A 15,527-nucleotide genomic window follows, 5' to 3' on the forward strand; every position below is an offset into this window, starting at 1 on the left:
TAATTTTTAGTCAAGTCACCTTATGTATGTCACCTACACGTGTAAAAGTTTGAATTTAAATATAGTCTTCAGGCTGAGCTGCTTATTTATCTGGGATCAAACTATTTTTTAACCTTATGTTATATTTTGAATATATCATTTCTAACACTAATTTCATTTTAAATTTAGAATAAACTATTTAATTCCTTTTTAAAATTCAAAATAATCGAATTTTCCAGACTCCGTTCTTCTGAATACTAGTTTGGATTTATCACGTGATCCAGTGACTGGTAGTACAGATCTTGAGCTAGATTCGTTAAAAAAAACTTTAAAAAAATTAAATAGTGATTTACCAAAAAAATTGGGGGGAAAAAGAGGAAGTAAATGGGACAGAATGTGAATGATAGTGCTAGGGTTGGGGGTCATTCGATTGGACACAGCTGTAAATCAACAGTGTTTTTCAAAGCTCTTAAAGTATATTAAATTGTAATCTTAAACTATTAGTACCATTTTGTCGTAAAGAATCATTTGGTCTTTAGAAGGATCAAATATATTTTAAGAGATATTTCTTACCGAACATTTTAACCATTAGTAATATAGTTCCCGAATGCTTGTAAATTTTCACGAGTCATGTGTTAAAAGTTATGAACTAGATCATTTATTTTTCTGGAATTTGAAAATAATAATAAATTACAAAACGATGAGTGATCTAGTTGCGCCTTCGTTATTGTTTTATTAAAGTGATCTAGTTAAGCCACCGATGTTTTTATCAGTTTTGATTTGTTCTTGAGTATGATATTTATTATTTGGTAGAACTGTTATATATGTTTGAGATAATTAAAAAGTTGTTAAGTTTTTAACGTTAGTATAGGTAGTTTTTTCAAACAGAGTTGTGTTTTATTTATGTTCCAGTTCGCACTTTAATATTTCAGTTGTATTCTTAATCAGTTCTAGTTCGCGTTTTAACACCATGTAGCACTGAAATAACTTATCAAATATTAAAAAGTCTAAACTGTGACGTGACTAAATTCATGCTGCAAACTTACAGTAGTTTCGAAAAAAGTTTATTATTCGTGACGCCAGAGCCTTCAAGTAATGCATTTACAAATTTCCTATTTTCACACCCTTGATTGCTCTGCTGTATTGACCACGTGGTCAATAAGATGAGTTGTGAGTGGTTGTTCATTGAAATCAACAAAACTAGTCATAGTAAGATTGTGCAACCATTCGAGAAGCAGTCAGTCCATATCATCACTATCAACAATAATGGTCGACTACTCGTTATACTGGATGGCCGGTTATGGATCCCTGGTTCTCTCTATACGAACCATTTAAACTGAGATCATTCCAAGAAAGCATATAACCTTATGGCAACTTCGCGTCTGAATTTTCTTTTTATTGTCGTGAAAATGTTTGTACTAACAACTTTGATTCAATGAAGCAAAAATATTGCAGTTTAAAACCTTTCATCCTAAAAGAATTAAAAATTATTTTTAAAGCTTTTTTAAAAAAAGTATTATCACTTAGAATAAAATGGTCACTTAGGTCAATAATGACATTTTAGCTGACGTCACACTAACGATCGGGTCAAATGGAATTGTCGATTAAAATTTCATTACCAGGTGGTTTTTAGCTGAGCAGAGAAGACTTCGCGGAAAGAAACCTAATAATTACCTAGAAAGATTATTTTCACCTTGAGACTAGATTTATTAAAGGATTTTTTCACTATTGAAAACAATAAGTTAACCTCGATGTAAGGTTTCTATATAAAAAGGTTGTTTCCCAAGGTTTTGGATTAGGGTAATGTGCGCAGAATAGAGCAGATTGTCACAGATATTGTTTTAAGGTTAGATGGTTTATACGTAACCACATAACAAACCTTGATAGGTTTACATTAAAATGTTTTTGCTGAGTGAAAATAAACCTTATTTTGCTATCTGGGTTCTATCTGTTCTCCAGTTAAGTATGCCACTTTCCGGCGAGTGATGATTGGCTCCTTACGTCACGTGCTTATTTTTTGCCTATCGCAATTTCAGTGTTCAATGAACTTAATAGTTTTCTAATATTGTTTGGAGCTGACCGTCTGGGAAGTATCCCTGAGGACATGTCGAAGACATGCCATCACAATTTTGATCCTCTGCAGAGGGAAAGGCACTCCCGCTTCAATAGCTCAATGGCCTGCGCGCGATTTCGAGCAATTTAAGGTAAAGCATTTTCATGAGGACCAACCAATACAGCAAACCCGGCTGCATCGCAGGCGGTTCAAAGTGGTCACCCAACCACTGGATGACCGCAGCAGCGATTCTTGACATCAGTGATCTGCTCGGAACAGTGTCTTCTTGCTCATTGTTAGGAAATATTCTCACAAATTTATAAAACTACCGGTTTCAGTGGAAAGTAAGAAGGTAATCAGTGAATGAATATTGGTTGTATAATCAGATAATAATAAATAAGCCACCGAATTACTTAACACATGTTCGGGTCCACTATGTTAATTAATCATGCGTTGTCAGAAATCTATGGCGTATCTCGTTTACGTTAAACAGAGTGAAAATACGATTCAAGAAATAAAATTAACCGCTTCCCTGATTATGCCGAGTTAACTCGGGTATGTATATATTGCAAGTATTTATTATACCGAATAAACTCGGGCATATCAGAATTCGCCAGCACGTTTTGTTTTATCACGTTTTTATTCGGTCGCAAGCAAAACAGAATAACATTCTGCTGTGAATGGAAGTTTTCCAATATTTGCTTGGGAGTTTTGCTATTTGTGGAACAGCAGGCGTGTTTTGTACAATTGTATATACGATGGTTGATGAATTTACATAGGAAAAAAAAAGAGTAAAAAAATGGCGTTTGCGAGCGAAAGTGAAAGTAATGCAGATGATTTTTCAGATTACGAAGATGTGAATATATACGAAGACTAATATTTAACTTTTTTCATTTGGCCGAGATAATTTGGGATAGTAAACTGATGGTAAATTAAACATTTTTTTCACGTAAGAAAATTAAAATTTCAGCTTATAACTTGCGTATTATGTTTTGTTTTAGTTCCCTGTATTTATTAATGAAGGAAAAAAAATACGTTGAATTTTGCATTTTTTTTCAAAAGAATTGGCAAGGGAAGTATACTAGCTCTCTCTCTTTTTATTTGAAAACCCAAATGAAATAAGACCCTACCTGAAGACCAATTTGTGGAACAGTGTTGTCAACCTCTCAATGACTTTAAATCCATGATTTGGATAGATTTTTATTGCTTCTGGTTTTTTTTCTTACTTTTTTTTTTAGAAATAATTTGCCTACTACTAAAAAAGACTAGAACGATCCTCTTTAAGCTTTAGTTATGCTCTTCTATAAATATTATAGTTCAAAGCATTCTCTGTCGATTGTAATCATCATCAATTAGAACTTTTACAGTTACAGTTACATACAGTTAGAACTTTAATTATTTGAGCTTTGATTATCGCGAATTATCCATATCCGAGGTAATTGAGATAATTATCTGTGGTATTTTTTAGAGCTAGTTTTTCGGGCATATCAAGCACTTGACTTTGATTTTGTTGAAATTTTTAGGATGTGTTCTTTACGTAAAATTATACGACACATATTCTTTGTGAGAAAAATATAAAGGTTTTTTTGAGAAGGGAGGTCAAAACTGAAAATTCTCTAGAATTTTGAAACAAAAAAACAATCTATACGATATCTATACTTTCAACCTATAGTCCCTGGTCAAATTATTAGAAGCACTGAAAGATTCCATATGAAATCTTAATTATCAGGTGATACTATACAGCTTTATTGTGTTTACGTGACTGAAACTGGTTTGCACTTGTTTACGTTCGTGTATCAATTGGGGAAATTAAACAATATATAATATAAATTTAACGATTAGATAAATTAGAATATATATTATATAAATATGGAATATTTATTATATCAGGGATTATATTAGTATATTATAATAATTAGACCAAATTATTAGACGCACTATAAGATTCTATGTGAAATCTTAATTATCAGGTGGTACTATACAGCTTTATTGCGTTTACGTGACTGAAACCGGTTTGCACTTGTTTATATTCGTGTATCGATTGGTTAAATTAGACGATATATGACATAAACATATAATATTTTTTATATCAGGTATTATATTAGTATATTATAATAATTAGACCAAATTATTAGACGTACTGTAGTGTTTTAATCATTGCATGTTTTGCACGAGTTTATATGCAATACTTTTCTATTCAAGCATATATGTAATAGGATTTTATTCGGGAGATTTTTTATATACTTCCTAATTGTATTGATTTTAACGTATTGTATTAAAATTTCAAGCAATTTATACACTAACGTAAACAAATGCAAACCGGTTTCAGCCACGTAAAAACAATAAAGAGCTGTATAGTATCACCTGATAATTAAGATTTTACATAGAATCTCATGGTGCGTCTAATATAATATGGCCAGGAGCTGTATCTTTGCACCGAAGATCAAAGGTCAGGCAAAAATCTTCCAAAGAAGATTACTTTTTCAGACTTCGATCGTCAAGAAATATTAGCACCAACAGTGAATCACAAAGTTATGTACTTCTGTGCATATATACCAGTAAGTACCCAGAAAGCATGCATCCTTACGGCAACCTTGGGTCAGAATTCTCTTTTTTTTGCCACGAAAATGTTCGTACTAAAAAACTTTTTTCGATGAAGCAAAAATATTGCACTTTTAAACGTTTCATCCTAAAAGGATTAAAAATTAATGTTTAAAGCTTTTAAAAAGTATTGTCATCGAGGTAAAATGACGTCATTATGACGTTTCAGCTGACGTCACACTAGATCAAATTGCTTTGTCCATTACAATTTCGTGACAAGGTGAACTCTAGGTCAGCATACACGGCTTTGCGAAAAGAAACCTTATAATTACCTAGATTTCAGATTATTTTCACCTTGAGATTAGCTTTAGTAAAGGTTTTTTTTACGCTTGAAAACCCTAAGTCAATCTCGATGTAAGGTTTTTATATAGAAGATTGTTGTCCAAGGTTTTGGATTAGGGTAATGTGCGTACAATAGATCAGATTGTCACAAATCTCATTTCAAGAAAGGTTTACACGTAAACTGCATCACAAACCTTTTTAAGTTTACATTAAAAGGTTTTATCTGAGTGGAAATAAACCTTATTTTCCTATCTTCGTGAATCCTAAAAAATCCATAGGATCTAAAACTTAGTTTGCCTGCTTAGCAATGTACTGTACTATTTATCCATAAAAACTTTTGTAACTTTTGATCTATTAATTCTATCTATTTGGGTGAGGTTTTATTCCATTCAGCGTAATAAAAAATATATCGTAACAATAAATTAATTGTCTAGATAGCAAAACCTTTAAAATTCACTTAAAAGTCTTTAAAACACTTTGTCCCTTATCAGTATATTCTAGATCGCTCTTTATCGAGACTATTCTCACCTCAGGAAGAAGATGTTATTTTCTGATATTCATATTAAACCTAAATCACATTTTTTAGAACAATTTACAACTTTCACGTACTTATTTCTGAATTTAATTACTTAAGGCAGTGCTGCCCAAAATTATGACTTTTGTGTACCCTTTCTAAATTTTTCGTAACGCTGTGCACCACTAATAAAAAAATGAATGTATTTTTTGCTATAAAAAATTGCACAAAAGTTGAAAATCACAACTGACTGTCGACACCACTAATTATTAACTGTTAACTGTATAAAAAATAGCCAATAGAAAAATACGTAATCGTAAATTTTCATGGATAGCTTTGTTTTTAGATAAATTTTTTTGAAATTTTCGTTTGTTGCAAGATATTTCACATAAGAACGCGAACCCCCGCTAAACTGTTCCCGTACCCCTGGGGGTACGCGTACCACACTTCGGGAAACACTGTAATACGAAATCTGAATCAGTACCCTGTGAAATGATTTTATTTCTGCTGTATTTAAGGCTTCTTTTACAGCAAATTTCATGTTTGTCAAGTTTTGGCAAGACAGTAAACGATCTTAAAATTTATGCAAAATTTAGGTTTCTTGCTATAGTTCGTTCACCAGGAGTTGGCACATGGCTCCGCCTTCATCACGTGGTATCCGACAATACCATTTCGCAATTTTTGGGAGAAGGATCTGAACAATCCTGAGCAAGGTTTTTATTTGGTGATCGTAGGACAAAAACATTTCTTTCGCAAACTTTATGTGCATTTTTTGAAAATCAAATATTTCATAAATTTGATGATATTTCTCTCTTCTTAGTGAACAGTTTGTTCTTTTGGAAACATTTTGCTGGGAAAGCAGCAGTTTTTAAAAATTAAAATACATTTAATTAGTTACAGAACGAAAGGTATAATAGCAGATGATAGGCGAAGTAAGTGACGGAAAAAGAATTCACTGTTTGCTTTTGGAGCGCATTAAAGGTTGTCTCATTTTCAAGCGCGGAAATGAGGTGGAGAGCCAAGTGCCAACTCCTGGTGAACGAACTATACTTTAAAGTAAAAGATCATACTAAATTTACACTGTACGTATGTTTCTTTTATGACGTATTGCTCATTAGTATGCTCATTAGTATATACTTTTGTGATTTAGAGTTGGTGCTAGTTGATTTTGACTTTCAAAGTATGAAAATCGCAGTTTTTTTAAGACAATCGAACCTTCAATGCAAAGGTCCACTTAAAGTGTTTATGTCTGTGCAGTTAGCGTGAACGTAGTAGAACATAAAATAACCTTCATTGTGGTTCACTCGTTTCACGAACTTGTAAATTGATGTGCTTTTGTCAAAATTCTAAATGATTTTAAGTTTTGACCTCCCAAACTCCCAGAAATTTTTTTTATTTTTTCAAAAATCAGAAAAACACGTGTCTAATAATTTTACAGAAAAAAAAGCATACTCCGACGTGTTAAATAAAAGAAAACCTATTTAATAATTTTTTATTACTTATTGAATAAGTTTATGGAACTTACCTTCAAGGAAAAAAGGAAAAGTGATTCAGAAATATTGTCCAAATGTGTACATGTAAGTCAAAAAAAAAAAGAAAAAAAATACCAAGCAAGAATCAATCCTAGGATAAGGTTGTAGACGCGCTACGCTGCAAAAACTGCGATGTAATACCTATCTGAATTTCGTGTTGAAAAACTATAAATGAACGCTTTAATTCAAGGACTAAAGTGAGCGTAGATACACACTTCAAAATATATAGTTAAATTTAAGCATTAATAATTAAGAAAGCTTACACGAAGCTCAGGTGCACCTGAACTACTTTCGTCTGGTTTGGAGTAAGTTTCGAATCATCAAAAAGGTGAAAGTCTATTTTATCCTCGCTATATACACTATCCCACAACAATGTGGAAAACGCACTTTCTGTTTTAGACATTTTCTGAAATTTTTCAAGAAATACTTAAAGGATTATTTTGTAACTTTAGATGAGATTGCAACTTAGAGAAGTAACTTAGTAACTTAGATATATATACTCTTTTACAACTTAGAGATGTTTAGTTCATGCAATTTTTCATACTTAAAGCAATAAAATTTAAAGCTTGCAAAGGTTTGAGAGACCTGTAATAAATTACGAAAGAAAACCTAGTATTTTTGATACTCTATGCTAGAAAATCAAGCAACAAGCTTGTAAAATGCATCGATAACTTTAGTTGTTATTTTTAACAACTGCAAAACGTTTTGTAAGCCTAAAGTGAATATATATGGAGATATGGACAACTTTATAAAAAATTATTTTTTTCGCTTTAAGTTTTTTCGTTATAACTTTATAGATATTCAATGGAATGAAACAAAAGTTTTTGAAGCAATTTAAGATTAATTACAAAATTGTAGATTTAAAATTTTAAACAAAATGGTTAAAAACTTTGCAAGTCATGAGTATTAAAGTTAGTTCTCTTAAACTGCGCATGCATTGAAACAATTTCAAAAAGAAATTTGAAACAATTTGAAACAATTTTTAAATTTTTTTTCATAACTTTGTATCGTTTCATAACTTTGTGGAATCGTATTTGGCAACTAATAAAAAAAACTCTGATTTGATAGTCTTAAAAATTTAAAAAGCTTCAAGCAATTTTCTAAGTAGTTTTTGAAAAGAAAGCTCAAAACGATGACAAATTTTATTTTGTATCATTCGACAAAATTTAATAAAATCTGACAGTTTATAAAACATGAAAAAGAAAACATACTTTAAGGGGGTGAGGGCGATCCCCACAATGCCGGTCGCATTTTCAATAAATCTTGTTTAATAGTACAAGATGAAATTCATGGATAACCCCTTATGGCTTTGAGCTTTCTCTTCAAAATTACAAAAACTACTTAGAAAATTACTTGAATCTTTTTAAATTTGTAAGATATACAACTAAAACTTTTATCATTAGTTGCCAACTACGATTCTTTAGAAAATTATGAAAAAGTTTTTTTAAATTTTTTTAGTGAGAAAGTATAATAAAAAAGTAAGTATAAAAAGTAAGTCAAAATAAGTATAAAAGAACTAGCTTAAATACTCATATCTTACGCAGTTTATAAAATTTTTTTTTTAAAATTTCAAATCAAAAATTTTGCAGTTAATCTTAAATTTCTCCAAAAGTTATGTTTAATTTCATTGAATATTTATGAAGTTATAGCAAAAAAATGTAAGACGAAAAAATAAATTTTTTCGCCTTAATATTGTTTATATCTCCATAAATATTTACACTAGGTTTACAAAACTTTATGCAGTTATTAAAAAAAACAACCACCTTCCTTACATTTCACTTTAAAACAATTATAAATCACTTACAACACTGAATTTATATACATACATAATATTTTTTCTGATTATAGAATTAGCTCTGAATTAATTTTTAAGATATTAACTAATTATGATAAGCTATTCTTAAAGCCACTGGACGGAATAGTTAGGATGCTTGAATTTTTATACTGGATCAATTAATTTCTTAAGTCAACTTCTAAATAAATAGTAGCCTTTATTAAATAACTTTCATTTTTAATTTTAATTGTACAGTGTAATAAAGTATGGAACGGACTCTGGTTTATGAACAGCCACCCCCGAAGAATCTATAAATGGCTTTCTATCCATGTATGTAGGCTCTGACTTACAAACAGTCACCCTATGAAAGGATTAAAACCAAAAAAAGGGTTTATTCCTAATTTACGATTGTAAGTTAAGCCCTACAAATATTACCTATTTGAATGTTTTTTTAAAATATAGCTGTTTTTTTATAAATACATTTTATATTGTTTTTCTTAACTTTTTTTCCTATTATGTGTTTTGTGGCATAAATTTTCCTATTGCTATTATTAAAGTGTTCATTTCATAGATGGCAGCCCTGAAATATAATTTGATACATATTTTTTTGCCAAATATATTTTTTAACAATTATTTATACAATATAAGCTATAAGCACATGTATATATATATATTTCTTCTTCTTAGCAATCTTGTGTTAACTACTAGATTAATATGTCTATTTTTTAAGACATTTTTATTTTTCACTCCATATTAGTAAGTAAGTTTGTTTTCTACTTTTTTTCACTTTCATCTCAAACAAATTTTTATTTTCAGTGATATAAGACACATTTTAAAGAGTAATTTTTATCTTTATTTCGAAGAAATATCACAATGTAAAGAAATACCTTAAATATATATATATATATATATATATATATATATATATATATATATATATATATATATATATATATATATATATATATATATATATATATATATATATATATATATATATATATATATATATATATATATATATATATATATATATATATATATATATATATATATATATAAGAAAAGTTAAGCAGACGGTACCATTTTTGTTAATGCATCCTGGATTCTTACATTATGTGTATCATATCTTACTGTAATTATAAATTTTAGTGTTACTGAAAACTAAAAATGGTGGCAGCTACTTTACACCAGGAAGTGTAAAATATCATTTTTGGTGCTTCATTACATCAGAAACTGTCCTTGGTAACCGAAAACTGAAACCGAACTTGTAAATCGAAAACCCAGAGTTATGTATGGCGTTTAACTGTACCATTTTAGTGAAAAATATTTGGCCATATTTTTTGGAGTTGAAATAAACTAGTTTTTTTCTTTACCGTTTAGGAGTATGACTGCAAACAAGAATCGTACACACTGTCGTAAATGTAATGCAGACGTCCACAAACCAGGGACCGATGGAATCGCAAAGACCGATGCTTAATGACACAGAGACCAGTAGTTTAAAAGAAAGTTTTAATGCAGTTATTCGAAAAAAAGACGCAAATTTATCAGTCTAAAATAAAGTTTTGTTTATTTTGGCCAGCTTTAAACACGAAATCCAGAACCATTGCGCGTTTGCGTGAACATCCTATATGATTCCTGCTCCTTACTTACATACAAATATTTGAACAATAGTTCGAATAAATCACTCTGTATTATAGATAAACTTTCTGAAAAGGCATATATATATATATGTATATATAAGCTCAAATAATAATAATAAAATAACATAAAAATAAAATAACATAAAATAGAAAACTATTAATAGGAAAAAGCAAAAGTCTTCCTCAGGACACATATTTTGCTACAATTTAATGCTATATTTCTGAATGAAGAATAATTATCCTAAGATAAAAATTACTCTTTATATATATATATATATATATATATATATATATATATATATATATATATATATATATATATATATATATATATAGATTCAAAAAACAATATTAAAATCTTTTTAAAAAAATTAAAAATCAACCGAAATTAGTAAAAACTATATAGAGTTTTCATCATCTCACACGATTATATCCGTAAAAATAGTGCCTTCTAATACTGTATTAATAGCTAAAACAGCATTTATCAATACAATAGTGTGAGGATAACCACAGGGAGACAAAAAGGAACGAAACTAATTCGAAAAATTTGAAAAAATCACAAAACAAAACACAAATAAGAACATACTTTAATAGGATTCCACTTTCTAAAATAAAAAAGTTATTGCAGCATGTTTACAAAAATATCCTAAAATGCGAATTTAATTACTCTCTAATTCTAATTCATCTGTACATTTTAATAATCCTTTTTATGATGGAAACATTTCCTTATTGAAATACATAGAGTATCACAATGTACCAATTTTTTTGTCATTTCTAGATAACTAATTTTCATACTATTATGAAAGAAATTATATTTTAAATATTATATTTTATATTTGTTTTTAGTTTTTGTTTGATGATTGATTGTCTTTTAGTTTTCGAAATTACGTAATTTTGTTAAATAATATTTGCCTTAAGGAATTAATATTACTTCTTAATCGTGACGATAATATTAAATTATTATTATAATATTATATTAAATATCGGATTTAAGCATTAAAAAAAGAAAATATCTGTTTTGTTGACATATACGATAAATAGAATGAATTAAACATAAATAAATAATTATACAGAATTCTAATGTTTCTAAAAATATTTATTTAAGTACTATTTTCTTATTAAACGAATAGAATTAAAAAACTTGTAAAAACATTTATTTGTGCAAAAAAAAAAAAATCGACATATTTTTTCAAAATTTGATTAAAAACAATGAATATCCAACAAATGCAAATAAATTCTTTATGAAATCATTGAGCTAATTAAATATTAAAATTAATGAAAGAATATTTTTACTTAAAAATATTTTAGTTATTTTTGACATGCGTAAATTCAAAGCGGCAATTCCGTGATCAAAAAGATTTTTGCAACTAGCCAAGAACCTTATCTAATATTATTCAATTAATGTTAAGTATTTTTATAAAAATCATCGAATTAAAATGTTGTATTTAAAATTTGACCTTTAATTAATTAAAACTTTGAATTTTCTAGTATAATATATTATTCTATATTATATTATTAAGTAATTATATTATTATATATTATATTATTATATATTATATTATTATATACTATATTATTATATATTATATTATTATATATTATATTATTATATATATATCATTATCTTGGGGAATTTCAGTTTTCAAGTGACAGATAAATCAAATGCGGTTATTTACTTCAATATGAACGTGTCTTAAAATATATACCACTACCCTCCATTGACGCTTTAATTTTATAATTTGAAATCTGGCAACTCAGTTAAGAAAATATTTCTAACTCATTTTTGGAAGTTATTAATAAGTAAGTATTAGATATTTGCCCTACCTTCTCACTTTATATGCTCTTGTTTGATCCCATTTGTGTCTTGTATTTTTCTTGAATTTTTGTGATTTTCATTAGACAAACCATTATTTTCACATGGGTTTTTCCCCCATTAAAGCTCCTTATATTATTGTATTGCTATACTTTGCTTTGGCTACATAAATACCGTATTAGAAAGCACTATTTTTGAGGATGTAATCGTGTGAGCAGATGACAAGATTATTTCGCTTCGTTGATTTTTTTTATTTTGTAATTTTGACTGCTTTTTAATTATTTTCTTAAATTCTTAATATTTCCCTTATTTTCATTTTTTTATCTACTCATTAATTTATTTTTCCTTTTCTAATTCTTTACGTTTTTATTATATATATATATATATATATATATATATATATATATATATATATATATATGTCCCACATTCGTGCAATTGTGTACTATTCCTCGCTTGTGCGTTAATCAAAAAAAAAGTGGTGGTTTGGGCAGAAAGAAGCGGAAAAAATTTTTTTTTTGTTAAGGAAGACACTTATTTCAACTGAAGAGCTTATTTTTCTGAAATGGCAATCTGGTTAATCGATTCTCGAATAGTTAAAGTTCAACTGGTTAATCGTTGTTTTCAAGAAAATTAATTAAATGCAAATTAGTCGACGGCTAGTTCATTCTATGGATCGATCCAATATACTTCATTTCATAAACATAACAGCATTTGAATAGATATAAAATAACATCTCTTAACAGAGCTCATAGTTTGGGCTTTTGTGGAAAGATTTGTCAACATTTTTTTGAATTACGTGTCATCGTCCCCAAGTTTTTTTGAGACAATGGCCAAAGGTCCAACAGCTCCTGGCTTGAAACTGTTCTCTTGCGCTGCCAGCCTCGAAGGCAGTAGGATAGCTTGATGCCTCTGGGCAGACTCATGCAATTCCTTCTGCATGACCGCCAATGAAACTTTGTTGGCACGCAACAGGTCCGCCATGGATATCATTTCGCCAGAATTGCGCCGTTCACCGTCGCTGTCGTATGTTGAATCAGCATCGCTACTGTCCTCACCTTTGTCTTTAGTACCCATTTTGCGGGCCTGCAAAAAAACAACATCACTGTTAGAGAGGAAGAAATACTGTAGTTATAGGTAGATTTCGCACTTACAGTCACTGATTAAGTTATTAGACGCACTCTAAGTTTCTATGTAATATCTTAATTATCAGGTGATACTATACAGCTTTATTGTTTTTACGCGACTGAAACCGGTTTGCACTTGTTTACGTTCGTGTGTCAATGGGTTAAATTAGACGATATATAATATAAAATCGGGGGATATATTATATAAGTATAGAATATTTATTATATCAGGTATATCAGGTATATTTGGTCTAATTAGTATATTATAATAATTAGACCCAATTATTAGACTCACTGTAGTTTATTAACATTGACATGTTTTGCAATAGTTTATATGCAATACTTTTATGTTTAAACATACAATGATATGGGTTTTTATTCGGGAGATTCTCTATATGCTTCCTATTTGTATTCATTTTTAACGTATTGCAATACAATGTTAACCAATTGATACACGAACGTAAGCAAGTACAAACCGGTTTCAGCTGCGTAAAAACAATAAAGCTTTATAGTGTCCCCTGATAATTAAGATTCTACATAGAATCCTATAGTGGGTCTAATAATATGGCCCGGTACTGCATATATAGGGAGTATTATAAATAGGGAGTATTAGCACGTCAGCTTCCGTACGCAACCCGTACTTAAGATTAAATCAAATGCACATGCTCGCGTTTATTTTAAATGCTACGTAAGCTCACCGGGCAAAAAATTAGTCACCCTGGTTCGAAAGCACCGATGAATCGTTAGATTTCGTTAGATGATGCAGTGGTCAAGTGACGTGCTCAATTGCGTGCACACTGCTTCAACGTGATCAAAAGCAAGTAGCTATCAGTGAGATATTTTTGTTTAAAGTGGAAATAATGTGTAAATATAGATAAGTGTAAGGATGTGATTGAGTGGCAAAAAGGGGCAATTGTGTTTGGCCATGCCCATGGTCATACGGTGAATGAAGTTGCTGGATTTGTTGGTGCTTCGACGCGGAGTCTTCAACGTGTCTACAAGCAGTGGTGTAATACAAGTGTTTTGTTTATCATTATGGATGTCTAATTGCACAATTACATAAGATACTAGACATATTTTCGCTGTTCCGAAATTAAAAATCTAAATTATAAATTATATTTATTTTAACTATACAATTCAGTTAAAAGAAGTTAAATTATCGATTGAAGTCCAATAATATTTTTTTAAATATTATTAATAATAAAAAGCTGCATTCTTTATCGCATAAATCATCAAAATCTATAATTTACTACATTTTTTTTTTGCTCAGAGATCCGCGGTTTCACGCAGAGCAAAGTATCTTGAAGTATGCCTCAGATTAAAAACATAGTCGACATTCATTGTAAATGCTTGTTTTGATTTTGTGGTTAAAGTTAAAAAAAATATTCCACTACGTTAACGTATTTAACTTACGGATTTTTGCAAAATCTATCATTCTTACTTACGTAAGTTTGATATGTGTTCACGGGTGCATGCGCATTTCACCAAAATTGACACATGCGTACTAGAAGTGCGCATGCGTAATTACTTGAAATCCTATGTACTGGAGCGTATGGAAGCTAACGTAAATTTGCGAAATCTAATTAAAAGTTCCATTAAATATAAGCAGTTTAAAAATCACAACTTTTGCGAACCAGGGGGAGCTATCAACCTAAAAAACAAACGAATAATTTATGTTAGAGATTGTAATATGTTATAGTTACTATCACGTGACTGTAACTACTACTACTTCCACCTAATTTTTGTTGTTTTACTTTACTTTTCGCTTATGGCAACTCTTTATGCTTCATGAAAAAATAAGTATATCGTATTTAAAATTCTTGTAAATAAAAGTCATTTTGTAAAGTTAAACATCTGAATAGTTCTTTTGAACAAACAGTAAAAGAATCTTATTGTCTAACGTGACAATTTACGTAGCATAACATGTTCTAGTTTGCCTTGCCAATAAACGAATGAGCGAAATTATATTTAGGAATTTAACTTAACTGTTCTTTTAATGTTGTAAAGCGCGTTGTTTCTACTATGTATCTGTAAAGTGCTTTTGAAGGAAAAAAAACAGTATTCTTAATATTTATTATTCAGTTAAATTATTAGTTCTCTACAATCTGGATTATATTAATATCAGGCATTAACCTTTTTAGAATAGCTGACTGTATTTAAATTTTGTAAGAAACGGCTTTTGAAATTATCAAATACAATACAATAACTC

General features: G+C 29.3%; 1 protein-coding gene across 1 annotated transcript in view; it reads right to left on the reverse strand.

Moving 5' to 3' along the window:
* Positions 1–12,849: 12,849 nt before the first annotated feature.
* The window catches only part of LOC107454059 (potassium channel subfamily K member 13), a 79,231-nt gene continuing 76,553 nt past the window's right edge, over positions 12,850–15,527 (reverse strand). Inside the window, exon 4 of the mRNA XM_016071111.4 lies at positions 12,850–13,277. Within this exon, the coding sequence (XP_015926597.2) occupies positions 12,987–13,277 (291 nt within the window). The 3' untranslated portion in view covers positions 12,850–12,986. The remainder of the gene's footprint in view (positions 13,278–15,527) is intronic.

Source organism: Parasteatoda tepidariorum, chromosome 1 (assembly GCF_982258835.1).
Source record: "Parasteatoda tepidariorum strain Cologne lab strain chromosome 1, Ptep-v5.0, whole genome shotgun sequence".
NCBI lineage: Eukaryota > Metazoa > Arthropoda > Arachnida > Araneae > Theridiidae > Parasteatoda > Parasteatoda tepidariorum.